The sequence below is a fragment of the Drosophila rhopaloa genome, unplaced genomic scaffold, assembly GCF_018152115.1.
Source record: "Drosophila rhopaloa isolate 14029-0021.01 unplaced genomic scaffold, ASM1815211v1 contig_115, whole genome shotgun sequence".
Taxonomy (NCBI): domain Eukaryota; kingdom Metazoa; phylum Arthropoda; class Insecta; order Diptera; family Drosophilidae; genus Drosophila; species Drosophila rhopaloa.
This window is the reverse complement of record NW_025334990.1, coordinates 11,966,590-11,982,264: the sequence shown is the minus strand read 5'-3', so window position 1 is coordinate 11,982,264 and position 15,675 is coordinate 11,966,590. Positions and strand designations below refer to the sequence as shown.

Here is a 15,675-nt window from a genome sequence, read left to right as displayed (position 1 = left end):
TAAGTGACATTAGTTGGCATTTTTTCGTCTTCTCCGCTTACTGATCGTCCACCCCCACACTCTCTCGACTAACTTTATGCAGATTTCGTTTTACTCTCGGGCTTAAGGTTAGCCAAGTGTGCGTGTTTGTGTGCCAAATAAAAGTCAATAAAACTGTATGGCAACTTGATGACCATAAATAATTTTTATGTTCAATGTTTTCGGCTGCCAAGCGAGCTGCGTCAAATTAACTTCACAAAATGATTTGGCGATAAATAGATGGCGCGAAAGAGGAAAACGAAAATCCCTTAAATTTATTTAGCCAAAAACAATGGATGAACTTGAATTTTTCAAGGAAATTGTGCTCATAAAATGGATTTTGCGGTATGGCCATTTTATTCCCAGTAAAAGTGTTTTCATTGCACACATTTGTTCCTATTTACAGCTTTGTTATGTGGTAGATATTAGCAGCGCTATAAATCATTTTAAAAGGTAGTATTTTTAAGAATAATATTGAGTTATAAAAGTTATTAAAGTTTTACACTGTTCAATATTTATTTATCATATTATACAAACCATTTTATGTAAGTATAATCATACCTAAAATAACAAAAGTTCTAAACATGCAACGTAACTATATTATGAACGCTTTCTCTTAAAACAGTACCAACTTAATTTAACTGAATTAACATTCTCAAACACATATCCCGCAAAAGTTGGTTTCCACAAAAATCTTTTAGTCCCAACTTTGAGCATTCATTCGAAGAGTATATAAAAAAACAACATTCTGGGCACTCAAAACAAATTATAATTGTATTGCGCTCAATTGAGTGGCGCCAAAAAGAAGATACAGTGCAACAGTGGCAGGAAGAGATCGGGGAAACCACTAGAACCACCAAACAATTCACCCACTCATCCCGCTGCAATTCCACATATTTCGTATTTCATTTTGCGATTATTATTCCACATAAGGATGGCACGGCGTTAATGAAATACAAAAAACATTTAATTTTAATTTAATTTTGTAATGAGTCATGATAGAGTGGAAAGTGGGTGAGCGTGTGTGGATATGGCCACCAGATGTTTGGGCCAGGATTGCAGAAAGTTTGGCCTAAATATGTGACGGTCTCTGGTCCCCTTCATCTTTCTCTCTACGGGCTGCAAAACGGCTGCAAAAATATTTTTAATTATGCCTATATAGCCCACTGTGTGTGTTGGCCCTTTCACTTGGCTTGACTTGCCTCTCGGCCTCTTGGTTTTGCGGTTCGGTCCGTGCTAAATGCGCATATGGCGCGAAACGGATTTCGTAAGCCGAAATGGAAAACATAAACACTGAACTTTTATGAACTATTCTGATATCTAGTACAAATATAATAATATTTATATTATATCTCTTTTTAAAGACCCACGAATAATGTAAATATCTGTTTAACCTGCATAGTTTAATTAATAAAATAACTTTCTGATTTTTATAATAAATTATTCAGTTGCTTTAGGTATGCAACACTTTTTTTAAGGACCTCTAGCATGAAGAATTATTTGGAAATCCCTTTGGATTTTATTTAAGCTCCCAACATTTTTGAATAATTTTTTTTTTTAGGTATATGCAGTTCAGTAGTCCCATTATTTTAAAACAGCTGCAGTAGTATAGTAAAAACGTCTGTGTCTCTGGCATCCATACACATACACTCGCATTGTTGAAATAATATGTCATGTGTGCACTTTTCAACCAACAACAACAACAACTACACGAAAACATGCATAACCGAGTTGTTGTTGCCTCTGCTGCAGTGCATTTATTTATTTGTTTTTTCCATTATTTTGCAGCACGACAAAGTTGCGGCTTAAAGTTGGCTTTAAAGATTTTTTGACTTTGCCTACTTTAGGGGATCTGTTTTAAATTTATGGGCGCTAAAAATGAAGAGTCGGGGGCGTGTTAATGTAATTATGATAAAATGCGTCACCGCAACGAGTTGAATGGGCTTTTGCCGCCCCGAATTTCCCTTTATTCCACCACCGCCATGGTTGTTGAAACAAATTTGTTGCCAAAAACACGCAGCAACACTTGAGTACACGCGTCGTAGAAAACAATAAATTTATAAACGTTCTCTATGGCCCCTTCCCGACCGCCCTTCATCCTGTTTCGGAGTTATGCCAACAATAATGGCACAAAACGTTCTCCGAAGAGGAGCCAAAATGGGTGTATAACTCCTGGATGGGGTCCTGACAAATGGGTGTTTCTCGGGGAGGCCATCTCGCCTCTTCTGGTCTGCGTACGTGCTTGGCGGAGGAGTTTGTAAAGGATTTTCCAAAGGACCAGCCGAAAAGGGGGCGAGAGGTGTTGGCTTTTCCGTATGCCTTACCCTGTAAGTAGATATAACCTTTTGTTTTGCGATCTTGTGCTAAATTATGAAACGTTAGAAAAACACCTGAGCTGGTTAGGTTTCATATCAGTTTAAGGATTTGTATTAAATAGGGTTGCTTAGATTTGTGTTCTAAAATTATTTTAAGAATAAAATATTTTCTATAAATTAATAATCTTAATTATTGAGTTCTAAGTAAAATTATTTCTCAAGAATACATATTAAGCATTTTAATATTTTTGTTTTACATTTGTTTTCCCTCCATAAATATTTGTACTCTCTTTGTTGCTGATTACCAACACCAACCGGTTCTATATTGTTTTAATTTCACAGCTGTTAAAATATAAAAATAAGCACTAGACATTTGAGGGCTTGCTCACTATGAGAAATTTTACAATGTTGTGCCAAGTAAATCCCCAAAAAATCCAGCTTAGTAATGTCCACCATGCAAGCTCATCCAAACTTCGTTGCTGAAATGTAGACTTTATTTCCCTTTCAGTTTTCTCTTTTTCACTTCAAATTGTTTTGGCCCAAAAGAAGCGTCACGTCATGTGTTTGTGTGGGTTTGGTATTGTGTATGTATTTGTGAGTATCTGTGTGTGGCGTGCGGTTATTCCCGGTTGCTAAACAATGAAACTTTATTTGCGATATTTCTCCGCACTTCCTTTCTCTTCCCTTTTGCCTTTGTTTCCATTTGGACCCTGTTGTTATTGCATTTTCATTGTTTGTTATTTACTTTGGCACTTTTGCTCTGTTACAATTTTTAGTTGAGCGACCGACAGACGACGCTGATGTTATTTATTGCCCAGCAACAACATCAAGAGCACAGGCAAAGTGCCATAGAATCTGCTCACGTTTCAAATAAATTGATTAAATTTCATGACACTTCATCATGCCACAGCAGCCGCAGCCGACAACAACAATCAAATTTCCACGCTTTTTGAGCGCTTTTTTGGAGCTAGAACTTTTTCACATAAAGCACTCTTTTGAGGGTTGAATGGGGTCGATGCACAGCAAAAAAATATTACCCAAAAAAGGGCTATAAACTTAAAAAATTGCGTTGATAAATTGTCTTACCTAAATTTAGGTGATACATAAATCTTTGGTGCTTGGAGATCACTTCAAATGTGTTTGTACTTTTATAATGTAACCCAAAAATTGTTTTAATTAAATATATTATTCAGAGCTCTTATCAACTTTAAATGTTTTTATACTTTTATAGAATTAACCAAACATTTAAATATCGTATTTTTTGAAGTAAATATAAATATAATACTATTCACTTTGAATGTTCTTATACTTTTATAAAATAAATATATCAAAATGTTTGATATAGTACTTTATGAATTAGGTATATTATTCAGAGCTCTTATCAAACTGGTATACATTTATCTCTCTTTTTAAACTAATTTATAAAGTATTTTGTTTGTTTTCTATTTTGAAATTGCTTTGGACTCGTGGCAATGTATTATAAAAAATATTTTAAAAACAAAAAATATTTCTAAAGGGAATTAAGTTATTGTGACTTCATCCCCAGTGTACGGTGGCATGCATGTCCTGTTCTTCGTGGCATGATTATTATTATTATGCAAGCAGGCGTACATGCGGCCTTTTTGCGCCTAAAAAAAAAATTGAAGGGAAAAAACCCCAGCATACTTCCAGGCGCTAATTAACCAACTTTCCCCTGCTTCCGCTCACCATGCTACACGCCCCCTTATAATGAATATTTGAAAAGCGTTTTTTAATTGAATTTACACTCGTTCCAGTTTTGCGTGTTTTTTCTCTTATTCCCCCAACATTTGTCTTTTGCTTTCTGAAGCAACAAAAACCATATGCCGAAAGGAAAATACATACATAAAAAAAAACAGAAGCGCAAACATATAATCAAATTAAAAAGCCAGCATCCCACGCATACAAACATACACACATATACTATATATATTTGATTTAATTAAATTTGTTCCTTCTTTGCCATTTATTTAGCCCCTCTTCTTTTTCAGTTGGCAAATGAACTGCATAAAAGAGAAGCCCCAAAAAGAACGAAACCGAAATAAAAATAAATACTCTTGTCAATAGGGAAAAGCCGAAGGAGTATTTCTAAATAAGTGCAAAAAATGTATTTGGGTTATTTGAACCTTTTTCCCGGATCTTTGTGGGCAGCGTTTGCATTTGAACTTTGGGGTGAAATGCCAGACGGCGGGTTAGTGGAGATGGCTTTGATATCAGGTCAGTCGGTTGGTGTCTGCTGCTAACGACTGAAATTAATTGAGCGCAAGTATTTTGTTTATAAACTTATTAGGCAATGCACTGTTAGAACAAATCTCCAAAAGACTACCAATAAAAATTTCGATATGGAAATCATTGTATCTGTGTTTCTTAACCAATAAACTAAAACACTTTATACTTCTTAAATATTTTTATATAATCTCTATATAATATGGCGCACGAAATGTATTTCAAATATTCTAAAAACCACATTGCTATGCTATCAAGCTATATACAAACAGCAACAAAACTTGATCGGACCTAACTGACTTAGCATTAACTTCAAAAAACATGAAACTTTTGTAATGGCCACTTTCAAATACCAAATCTGCCACTGGAATTCGCACTCCTTTGCTTTTTTCCCACAGAAATCTCTATGCCATCCACCTCGAGGCGAAAATCTCTTCAAAGTTAGCTTCATTTTGGCACTTGACGTTCACTTCTGGACCGCTCGCATTTCTAACATATTTCCACTTTTATTCCACTGTTAATGTAATTTCATTTTACGCTTTTTCTCCTCCATCTTTTCGCGCTGCCCCATGGAATTTGTGAAGGACTTTTCATGTGGATAATTAAGCAAAATACCAACAAAAGAAGGCAGCAAATGCCATAAAAGGGCAAAATGGAAAATAAGCCAGCGCAAAAAAAAAAGAGCAGAAGCGCAAATTGTTGATGTATGTTTTCCCTTTTTTTATTTCTTTCATATTAAATTGCATTTTATTTATTTTGTTTAATACTCAAAGAACTTTATTTGCGGTTGAGCATCTGGACCCTTTTCATACTTTATTTATTTTCTATTTTTGTTTGTTTCTTGCTTTTGCTAGCTCAGAGCTTGAGATTTTGCAGCTAATTGAAATATAAAAAATGTTGATTAATAAAAAAAAGTATTTAAAGAGCATAATAATCTCGAAGAATATGGACAAATGGGTTTTTTTTCTTAAAGCCTTAAGGTTCTTAGTTATTTCAAGAATATAAATTCAAATCCAACTTTTTTACATGAACATTCTCTTTAATTTTATTTTTGGAATATTTAATTTTTGTTAAGTATTATCTCTTTCTGTGTATTTGGTTTTAAAAATGTGCACAAAAGCTAGTATTATATAGTTCTTATATATGTATTCCACCAGGTTTGCCCTCTTCTCCAATATAAAGTTAAAATAGTAAATCTGTTCAATTCTTGAATTCAAAAGGACCAATATTCATCAATTGGCAGCATTATATTGGTTCTCGATACAAAGAAGCCTCGATTAGGCCAACAAATTGCACTTCTTTCTTCGGTTAATTGAAAGTCTGGTTCTTGCTGTTCGCTTTAAATCTCTTTTTCGGTTTCGCCCGAGGGGTTACGGGGTTGGGGGGGTTGGGGTTCGAGAGGTTTAGAGTCGGGGAGAGCATTCAATTGCGGCAGCTGCCACATCCTGCCACATGGCCAGGATATGGAGTTTGGCTCTGCTCGACTGCTGGCTGCAATCGACAAAATGTGCTTCAATAGTTTTCTAATGGACTTCATCCGCCATTTCATGCACACACTCACACTCGCCAGGCAATTGAGGTCCGAAAAAGGCGAACACGTTGGCAGCTTGCAAAGATTAATGATCAATGCAGGCGCAGGACATGGCAGGATACGCCCCAGACCCACATAGCCCCCACACACACACGACGCGATAATATGCGATTTGGAGCCTGGCATCGAGGCGTATCAATAAAAATCCCCCTGCCACGCCCCCCAGAACCACTCCAGCCGCCCAGATGCTACGACTGGTATTGACAGAGCCATCGAGCGGCGACAGGACGACATCCACGTTCTCATCCCAATCCTCATCCGCATCCTCATCCCCATCCTCACATCGACTAGAGAACCGAATCCTTTCGCAGCAAAGCACTTGCCATGCATGAAGTTATTTAATAACAAGAAAGGAAAGCTAACTTCGGGCGGAGCCGAAGTTGATATACCCTTGCAGAATACTCTGTAAATTATATTCTCCAAAATTATTCATATGATGCATTCTTAATACTCATACAAAATCCAAACTTCCTAACTTTAAAAACACCAAAGTTATGGCATTTCCAATCGTTCAGTTATATGGCAGCTATAGGATATAGTCGGCCGATCCTTATGAAATTTGATAGGTCGGATTGATTGGCTAAAAATAAAACCCATAGAAAATCCCAACTTCCTAACTTAACAAAAACCAAAGATATGGCATTTTCGATCAATCAGTTATATGGCAGCTATAGGATATAGTCGGCCGATCCTTATGAAATTTGATAGGTCGGATTGATTGGCCAAATATAAAACCCATAGAAAATCCCAACTTCCTAACTTAACAAACACCAAAGTTATGGCATTTCCGATTAATCAGTTATATGGCGGTTAAAGGATATAGTCCTCCGATCCTTATGAAATTTGGTAGGTCGGATTGATTGGCCAACTATAAAACCCATAGAAAATCCCAGCTTCCTAACTTTACAAACATCAAAGTTATGGCATTTCCGATTAATCAGTTATATGGCGGCTATAGGATATAGCCCTCCGATCCTTATGAAATTTGGTAGGTCGGATTGATTGGCCAACTATAAAACCCATAGAAAATCCCAGCTTCCTAACTTTACAAACACCAAAGTTATGGCATTTCCGATCAATCAGTTATATGGCAGCTATAGGATATAGTCGGCCGATCCCGGCCGTTCCGACATATATACTGCGTGCAAAGGAAAGAAGGGTGTGTGCAAAGTTTCAACTCGATAGCTTTAAAACTGAGAGACTAGTTTGCGTAGAAACAGACAGACGGACAGACAGACGGACAGACGGACAGACGGACAGACGGACGGACGGACAGACGGACAGACGGACAGACGGACAGACGGACATGGCTATATCAACTCAGGAGGTGATCCTGATCAAGAATATATATACTTTATAGGGTCGGAGATGTCTCCTTCACTGCGTTGCACACTTTTGACCAAAATTATAATACCCTCTGCAAGGGTATAAAAATTGAATGGCTCTCCCTCCATCGACCAGGAAACTTTCTGTTTGTGTTTGGTTATCGATATGAGCAGCCAGCCAATCGGTGTTGCTGGATGAACTCCTCTTTCCGCATTTAGAGGCTATTAAAATCAATGCATTCGAATAAGTAGAAAAGGTGAATCGATTCTGCGATAGCAAAATTCGAGTGAAATATCAAGATTTTAACTTGAGAATAAATGAGCACTTTCTAAACTTTAAAGAGTACAAGTTAAACAACGAGTTCTCAACGAAAATATGTACTGGTTTGTTAATAGTTGAGCTCCATCGTGGCTTAAATGATCCAATAGCCACTCGAACTCCCCAATCAATTGCAATATTAAAAGTTTGCCATGAATTCATGAAACTCCACCCTAAATATTTCCACCTGATGGTTCCATTTCCGTGAGGGCGAATCTAGTGCAGCTGGATGTTTTTTTTTTCCGAGATACGAATTCAATTCGTGACGTGAAATGTAATATTCATTAAAATTATAATGCGCACACATTTAAACGAGATTCTAGTTTTACTCCCAGGATGAAATTCCCAAAGCAGGGGCGAATGCACTGATGTGAGAGGTTTATCCACATTTTCCTCCTCGGCATTTCAGCAGTTTGCTCTAAATCCGCTCAGTGCAGTTTGGCAAATTGTGCTGCGTTATCCACCGCCAACTTTTATGCCTATGTGGGAAGGAGGGCAAAAGGTGGGGGGGAGGGGGTTTTCAGCCAGGACTACTCTCACCCATACAAGTGTCTGCCGTAATTGCCGCCGTGCTGTTGATTACACTTCAACGGCCAACACACACACACACACACACACACATAACGCCCCCGTATAAACTTGGCAACACCCACACATCTTCATTCTGGTGGCACTCGCCCGCGGGGCTTTTAACTGCACTAGTTTCAGCCATAAACTCGAGCTGCAGAGCCGTGCAACTGCTGAACTGCAGCTGTATCTGGAGCTGGAGCCCAAGCTGGAATAGAAGCTGTACTGGCACATGATTGCCAGCCGACAAAGTTGGCGTAAGCGTTTTGCTTTGCCGAGAATTAACTTATTAAGTTGTGTTTAAAAACAGTTGGTCTTGAAAAACATACTTTATTTAGCGGTTGCGTTTGCAAAACATAGTTTATAGGAAGTCTCAAGAAAGATCTTAAATGTAAGCTACTAAAAATATTAATGCAACAATGCGTCAAGCAAATAAGTACATGGTAATTTATAATATTTTACTTTACTTTATATATATTCATTAAAAACTTTTTTGTATAATATGTCTGGTATAGTCCTGCGTAGAAAATGTTTTTTGAGAGGTGATCGAAAGATCCGTTTGTCTTACTTAGACGTGAAACATTTCTGAGAAGCCGGACATGGAGTTGATTATAAATAGTTGATTAGAATATATCTTAATGGAATTTTTGGATATATTCTATATTAGCCGGTATTTCTACATTTCCTTCACACATCTCTAATTCTATATGACGATGTGTTGTATTGCTGTTAAGGAAGATACAAAAATAAGAGCTGGTTACTGGAACTATTTGCAGAATCGCTGATTACTTACCGCTTTTTAAAATGATCAAGCTTGCTGGCATTTAAAATAAAAAGTATAAATATGATCGTACCCTGGCACCAATTTAAATAATCGGCCACCAGTAAAATTTGGCTCCAAAGTTTGTTGTCATCCACCAAATAGGAAATTATTTCCAAACTCCACGACAGTCCCATCATGATAAAGAGCCACAGAAAAAATATGAAACTGTGGAATAAGGAATGAATTTATAAAATATTTTCATACTTGAATTACAATTATATACACCTTGATTTGGTCGATTTGAGCTTTCGGTACCTTGATGGAATGTCTCCTTGATGGGACAAAAATAACTTTAACTCCCTTTTTATTTCATTTATACGAATAGTCGTCAGAATAAACATAATAATGTTGAACGCAACTAATATTAGAATCGGTCCATAGAAGTAGATCATGGCAGACCAATCTTTAGCTGTGGGTGAGATCGGAAGCTGCATAAGTGCTCACAAAGTCGAAAACAAGAACCCACTATTGATCCAGCACCGGTCTGCGAAGCCCACACGGGGATTCCAATCCTTGTTTTCTACGATCGTATGTGCTATTAAAGTAACTTCGGTCAAGACCAACGCCATACCCCAGGCGTATAAGGAGTAAGCCGGGAAGCAGTGCTCAAAGTAGTAGTGGCCTAACCTTAACCAGATGTGCAGGCTGATGACAGAAAGCCAGAGGAACGAGGCCATGACGAAAAAGTAGCCCATGAAAGCTGGGTAAGGTATCAGGAAATGGTATTATCAAATGCTATTATCAAATGGTATTATCACAGAACTAACCGGCTGTCATGCAAAAGCCCTGCGATAAGTCCCACAAGTCTAGAAGTTGGAAAAAGTAAACCATGAAGAGACAGATCATGTAGCAGATGAAGCTCTTGTCTAGTAAGGTCCTTAGTTCTTTAAAAAATAGGTACATGCTGATCGTGAGAACAAGACATATCATGGATATTATCATCACTGTGTAAAGAAAGAAAATATAAATGTTGAAATCAATAAAGCTTTTTGTATACTTTAGTTTACCCAGAGTCTGTCCTGTTCTTGAAGTTTTGGGAGCCATGCAGATGTGGGGCGCAATTCGAATACTGCCGTCGTCTAACCTCATATGCTGGAGGCAGTATTCTCGCTTGTTTAAGAACACGTTGTCAAAGTGGCGTAGCATGGTTCCATTCTTCGGGAAGACAAAGCGGATTAATCAGGAGTCATAAGGCATATTTATTAAGAAAAACCTCGAAAAGTGTGTACTCATCCTCTTTTTCCCTGTTGTCTAGGTAGAATAAATGGTCACAGGCCATGGGCCAATCCGACTGCACGATTAGGTCGGTCTTAAAGTTCTTTCTGACCACCGACTTGTTGTCGAGAGTCACGTTCAGGTAAGGATCGAGTTCATCCAGCTCCTTCTTTGTCATGTCATCGTGGCACACGCCATTTTCCATTATCTGGTTGGGAGGACAGCAAAACCTGACGCAGGGACTTAGTTGGCATACACATCCTCTTGTATGGACTGTAACCTTCTCCTTTGTGCCGTTTGCCAGAAGTTTGTAGTCATATTCACCCGTCAAATTTTTGGGAATACGTATATCCTTATACAGATATGAACCAGTCGAGAGCTTCTGGGCTGACGAAAGATCCACAGTGTCGAAGAAATCACAACCTTCGATTTCCGCATTTGTTGTTTCCATTATCAGCAAAAGAGCTGTGACGAACGATCCCAAACGTATTCGCATTTTCAGCAAAAAAACCTAAAAATAGTATGATGTAATCTTTATCACTTTTGAAAGTTTAGTAATAAAGCAATTGTATTCTGTTCTTTACAATTGATTCAATTGCATTTTCAGCGATCCACGTATTCTTCCGTCATATAAAGGTATCGGAATTTTATCAAACCGAAGAACAAAATACAAATCTTCAGCGTACTTATTTTTTGAACCCTTTTTTCATAAATTATTAACGACTTTAGGAACAATGGATTCCATCTAGCTACATACTTTTAAACTCCAAATAAAAAATTGTACGTTCACTAGTACAGAAATATAATATGTGGATCCAACGGCGTTTCTTTTATGACTGAGCCGTTCCAAAAGTTCTGGGAACAGCATCAAAATATTAATGAGTCATAGATTCAATTTTAAGATTAAAAAACGATCGGCAATGCGTGAATGCGATGATTGTTTTTACTGATTGTACTGCCCAAAAAACTTTACGCAAACAATAAATGAAAACGAAAAAGTTTAATTCATATAAAACATTTTAAGAAGTTAAGTTGCCCTCATCCGGAAGGTTATCGCCAATATGAATTGAAAAATATTTAGCTTTAAGCTCTAAATATTTTCCTTTGCCCTTTATCTATCATAGCTTAAATGATTGTTACAATAACGTCCCTTAATCCCTTAATACTAAATCATTTAAAATTTTTCCATAACAAAATTATAAATTAAACATTTCCCAATTATAAAAAATAATTTAATTTCCAACCCTTCTTTAAAATTTTTTTGCTGTGTATACTTCAACAGTGTCCAAACAGCGCGGCAAAGCTGATAAACATGAGCAGAGGTTTTATGCCGAAGCTCTACGAAGGGTTATACTGTCTATAAGTCGGCTTCTTCCAGAGCTTATCTGCTACTGAGCCGGCAAAACACTATTCTATGCTTATTAAATAGAACCATTCCGGTCGCTGATTTATAAGAAACATTCTGTAATATGAATGACGTTTAAGCATTCCACTCGAACGTTTCAGATATATTTGCTATTACGAATGCCGTAAAACCGCATATATAAAAACAAATGTGTTGTTGTTAGTTTTCTCACCAAATTCGGTGGAAATTAGTTTCGAATCCAAGTATACAAATACATTTTTTGAGAAAATAAAATAATAGGGTAACTATATTAGCTTCTTGTATAAATAGGTACATATATTTCGGGTCTCTTTTAAAAATTGGAACCGATATCAACTGGAACACTTTTGTCGCCTCCTCCATATGCATATGGATGTGTGCAACTGCTCGTGTCCCCCTTTAGTTCGAGAGCTCTGGATCCCAAACTAAACGGCTCCTTTTCCGCCCCCGCTCCTTTGGTCCTTTTTGCTTTTCCCCCAGTTCTTGGTTTTTCCTGTGAGCTGTGGCAACTGCTATATTTGAATATTTAATTTTTTAGCGAGCTGGGAACATTTCGCACTTCGAAACCTGACGCTAAACGATGCCAGCGAGCTATCGTTGTTACCCGCCATCCTTTCCATCAGCCATCCAACCACCCCCTTTATTTCTGTCTGTGTATAAGGGGGGGTTTCCAGAAAGCAAACAAACTGTTTTCCACGCCAAATGAATCAGCTTGTGCTATACTATATATGCTGGCTTCGTTGATTGCGAGTTCAATGCTCGCTTTGAGGACACAGTCAAATTGGCTTCAGCCGAATTGTCCAAATTCATAATTAATATAATTTGGACACGATTCAGTTTGATGTGCACCGCCTCCTGCGCACACAAAAACTGCCCATTTTTCACCTGTCACGTTTTTAATTAAAAGAATTTCGCTTTAATAAATTCAACTTTGACAGCAGCAGGTCGCCAGAAGGTGCGAGGAAAATTAATGAATGAGTGGCGAGTGCAACCAGCCCATGTTTAACCATTTCGCCAGTTAACCGGGCAACAATTTAAACGCTCTTTCAATATTTAATTGACTTGGTCGGTTGCGCTGTAAAAGAATCCCCGAAAAGTGCCGTTTCAATATGAATGGCCGAAAGGATTGTCGTTCGTAGTCGCCTTGCGTAATCGATTTGCGTTCTGTTTGCCATACCCTTAATTTTAAATGTGTAACAGTGAGCCTATCGTTTGTGGTCTTGAATTTGGTTGACCTAATTGAACATTTTTAAAAACACCAAAAAAAAATTAAATCTTATTTTTAATATGATTTTATTTTAAGACTAGTTAAGACTTATTTTATAAGTTTTAACAATTATTATTACACCGCAAGGAATGCAGCGGTTTACAAATTATTGGATAAATTATGTTCATTTGACTAACACGTCCATTTTTTAATAAAACTGTTGATTGAAAATATTCTTTAAGTATAGTTTTTTCTTTTGCAATCCTCTGATCTACCATTTAATACCATTTTTGGTTAAAACTCCATTAATTTCTTTGACAACTCGAATTGAATGTGTATTTTAATTTAATTTATACCGCTGATCGTTTTCCATTTCCTTTCTTTCATTTAAACATTGACTGCACTTTTCCGAAAATGTATTATCGTGGGGAAATTCCATTAATCCGTTTGACATTTCGCCGTTGAGTTGAACCGACCCAGTTTGACATCGCCTTCAGTGCAAAAATCTCGAAACTTTTTGCATGCTCTTATTTTCAGTTTCCACGAAATACCCCAAAAAGCACGTTGAAGATGGGGAAAAGAAGAAGCGAAGTTGGGTGAAAAGTCTGAGGGGGGGGGAAAAGTGGCAAAAAAGTACGCGCCAAACTGTATGACATTATGGATATTGCCAGGAGTTGTTGTGGATGTTGCTGGCCCACGCGCTCTACGTGCAATGTCACCCATAATGTCGTCCTCACATATACTGTACTCTCTGCACTGAGAGAAAATAAGAGCTGGATCTATAAATGAACCTGTATATCACATCTTAGACTTGACCAAAATAGACTTTGAGCAATATAGATTTAAAGCTGTACAAAGTTTATCAAGCCGTGTCCAAATATGATGTTATAAATAATTTTTAAGATATCAAAGTAGCACACATTTTAATATATGAAAACCATTATTTTCCGCATAGGCCTGTGATTTTTCCCCTGTGTATTGAACTTACACCCACTAATACCCACACACCTAAATAGAAATCCACTCACACTCGCAGAAACTTCCGCTCTGGTTGCATTGTTCATTTAAATTCTAATTTGTATTTGGTGCACTCGACAGTGGGACAGCCTTCAGGGCGGGATTAGGGGGCGTGGCAGGGGACAGGGGACATGGGGCACTGGGTGGCAGGGACACGTTTCCTGCCATTGGACAGGTGTACAGGTCGACATGGGCCCTGACTTCGAACCCCTCCTAAATATGCACAAAAAGAATCCAGCCCAGCCATGTCCCAATAATGTCCTTGAAAAAAGGCAAATTCAACTTGCCAACTTTCGTTTGTCGTTTTCGTGGGCGTAGGTGAGACTTCGCCCGGGGGCGTGGCCTACCACACATACAATTTGTTATTGTTTGCTGCTCACCTGCTCTTTAGGTGAATATATCTTGATTCCGCTTTTCGCTGGCAAATTTGAATTTCCTGTAGACTTGCAATCATATTTTTAAGAGAGAAAATTTTATTTTGTGCAAAAATCTTTCTCAAGTATTGAAAGTCCATAAAGCATCTAAATTCTTGATAACAGAAAGTTTGGAAAAGTTTATAGCAAAGAAACTGTGCTAAATAGAGAGGAAAACTTTGGTTAGCTTGGCATTTTCAAGAAAATAATTTTAATGGCTTCTGAAAGATTAATTTTTCTCCTTCTAAATAATTAATTTATGGTTAAAATTCCATTGTTTCCTGAAATTGATTTGCAATTTGAAATATAAAACCAATGTCAGTGTTAAAATATATAAACCTAACTGCTGTTGATCTCAATGATTTTAATAATGAATTAAAATTTTGTAACTTTTTTAATAAAGTCCCACAATGTCACACATTTTTAGATTCTAAACTGAAATTTAAAAGGAAAATTGTATCGATGATGTCTTCATCTTTACAGATTAATCTACCGCAATATATATCGCTGTAAATTCAACTCGGATAATTCCTTTCCCACTTCGTTTTTCGCCAGTCCATTCTGCAATCTAGAATTCTCTTATCTTATTTTCATTGCATTGTTGGCTATCGGCAATTCCAATCTGTAGGCTCCCCAGTTTTCCTGCGTTTCCCTGCATTTCCCTGCATTTTCCCTCGCCAGTTAAGCCGACATGTCGTTTCATTTAAAGTTTATCGCGTTTTCTCTTTGCTTTCCATCCCTTTTCCTTTCCTTGGGTTTTAGTGGGCATTCTGAGTTTTTTAATTCCGTTGCAGTTTGTTGTTGGCGCTGCTTTAGTTGATTAAAAACCGCACTCAAAGTGGAAATGCGCTTTTCTTTGTTCTCCCCTCTATCTGGCTTTCTCTCTCGTTTGCTCTATCCCCGCCTCTGTCGCACAGTGTGTCTTATGGCTTTTGTTCTGGAATTTATAGCAGGTTTAACCCACTTCGCCGCAATGCTCTCGATTTCAGACCCCAAGGCTGTCGGCCATGTAAACTTTTTAAATTAGTTGTCAAATGCAAGCTGCTAAGCGGAATGCGATAACACACACACACACACAGACGACCAAGGGAAAATCGCTAACTGGCATTAATTAAAAGTCAAAATATTTCCAGAGTTTTATGTCCGTTGCGGCATGCTGCATATTATTGCGTGCCACGGGTGCATTGACTCCGTCCCGCGAATGAATTGCAACTCAATGGGAAATTGTTGTTCAAAT

General features: G+C 37.6%; 2 protein-coding genes across 2 annotated transcripts in view; one reads left to right on the top strand and one right to left on the bottom strand.

Annotated features, from left to right (window-relative positions):
* The window catches only part of LOC108045053 (exostosin-1), a 70,240-nt gene that overhangs the window by 7,962 nt on the left and 46,603 nt on the right, over positions 1-15,675 (top strand). The window lies entirely within an intron of this gene.
* On the bottom strand, positions 9,169-10,913 carry LOC108045017 (G-protein coupled receptor Mth-like). The gene is made up of 6 exons (XM_017124189.1): positions 10,416-10,913; positions 10,210-10,357; positions 9,970-10,146; positions 9,669-9,902; positions 9,428-9,611; positions 9,169-9,367 (listed from the first exon to the last, which is right to left on the bottom strand). The coding sequence occupies exons 1-6, from the start codon at positions 10,911-10,913 to the stop codon at positions 9,169-9,171; spliced, it is 1,440 nt and encodes a 479-aa protein (XP_016979678.1).

Excerpts from the sequence above, each read along its gene's own strand:
- LOC108045017 (XM_017124189.1), bottom strand. The coding sequence starts at position 10,913 with ATGCGAATACGTTTGGGATCGTTCGTCACAGCTCTTTTGCTGATAATG. Across the intron at positions 10,147-10,209 it reads AAGAACAGGACAGACTCTGG|TGATGATAATATCCATGATA; the intron begins GTAAACTAAAGT and ends TTCTTTACACAG. Across the intron at positions 9,903-9,969 it reads GGGCTTTTGCATGACAGCCG|CTTTCATGGGCTACTTTTTC; the intron begins GTTAGTTCTGTG and ends TACCTTACCCAG.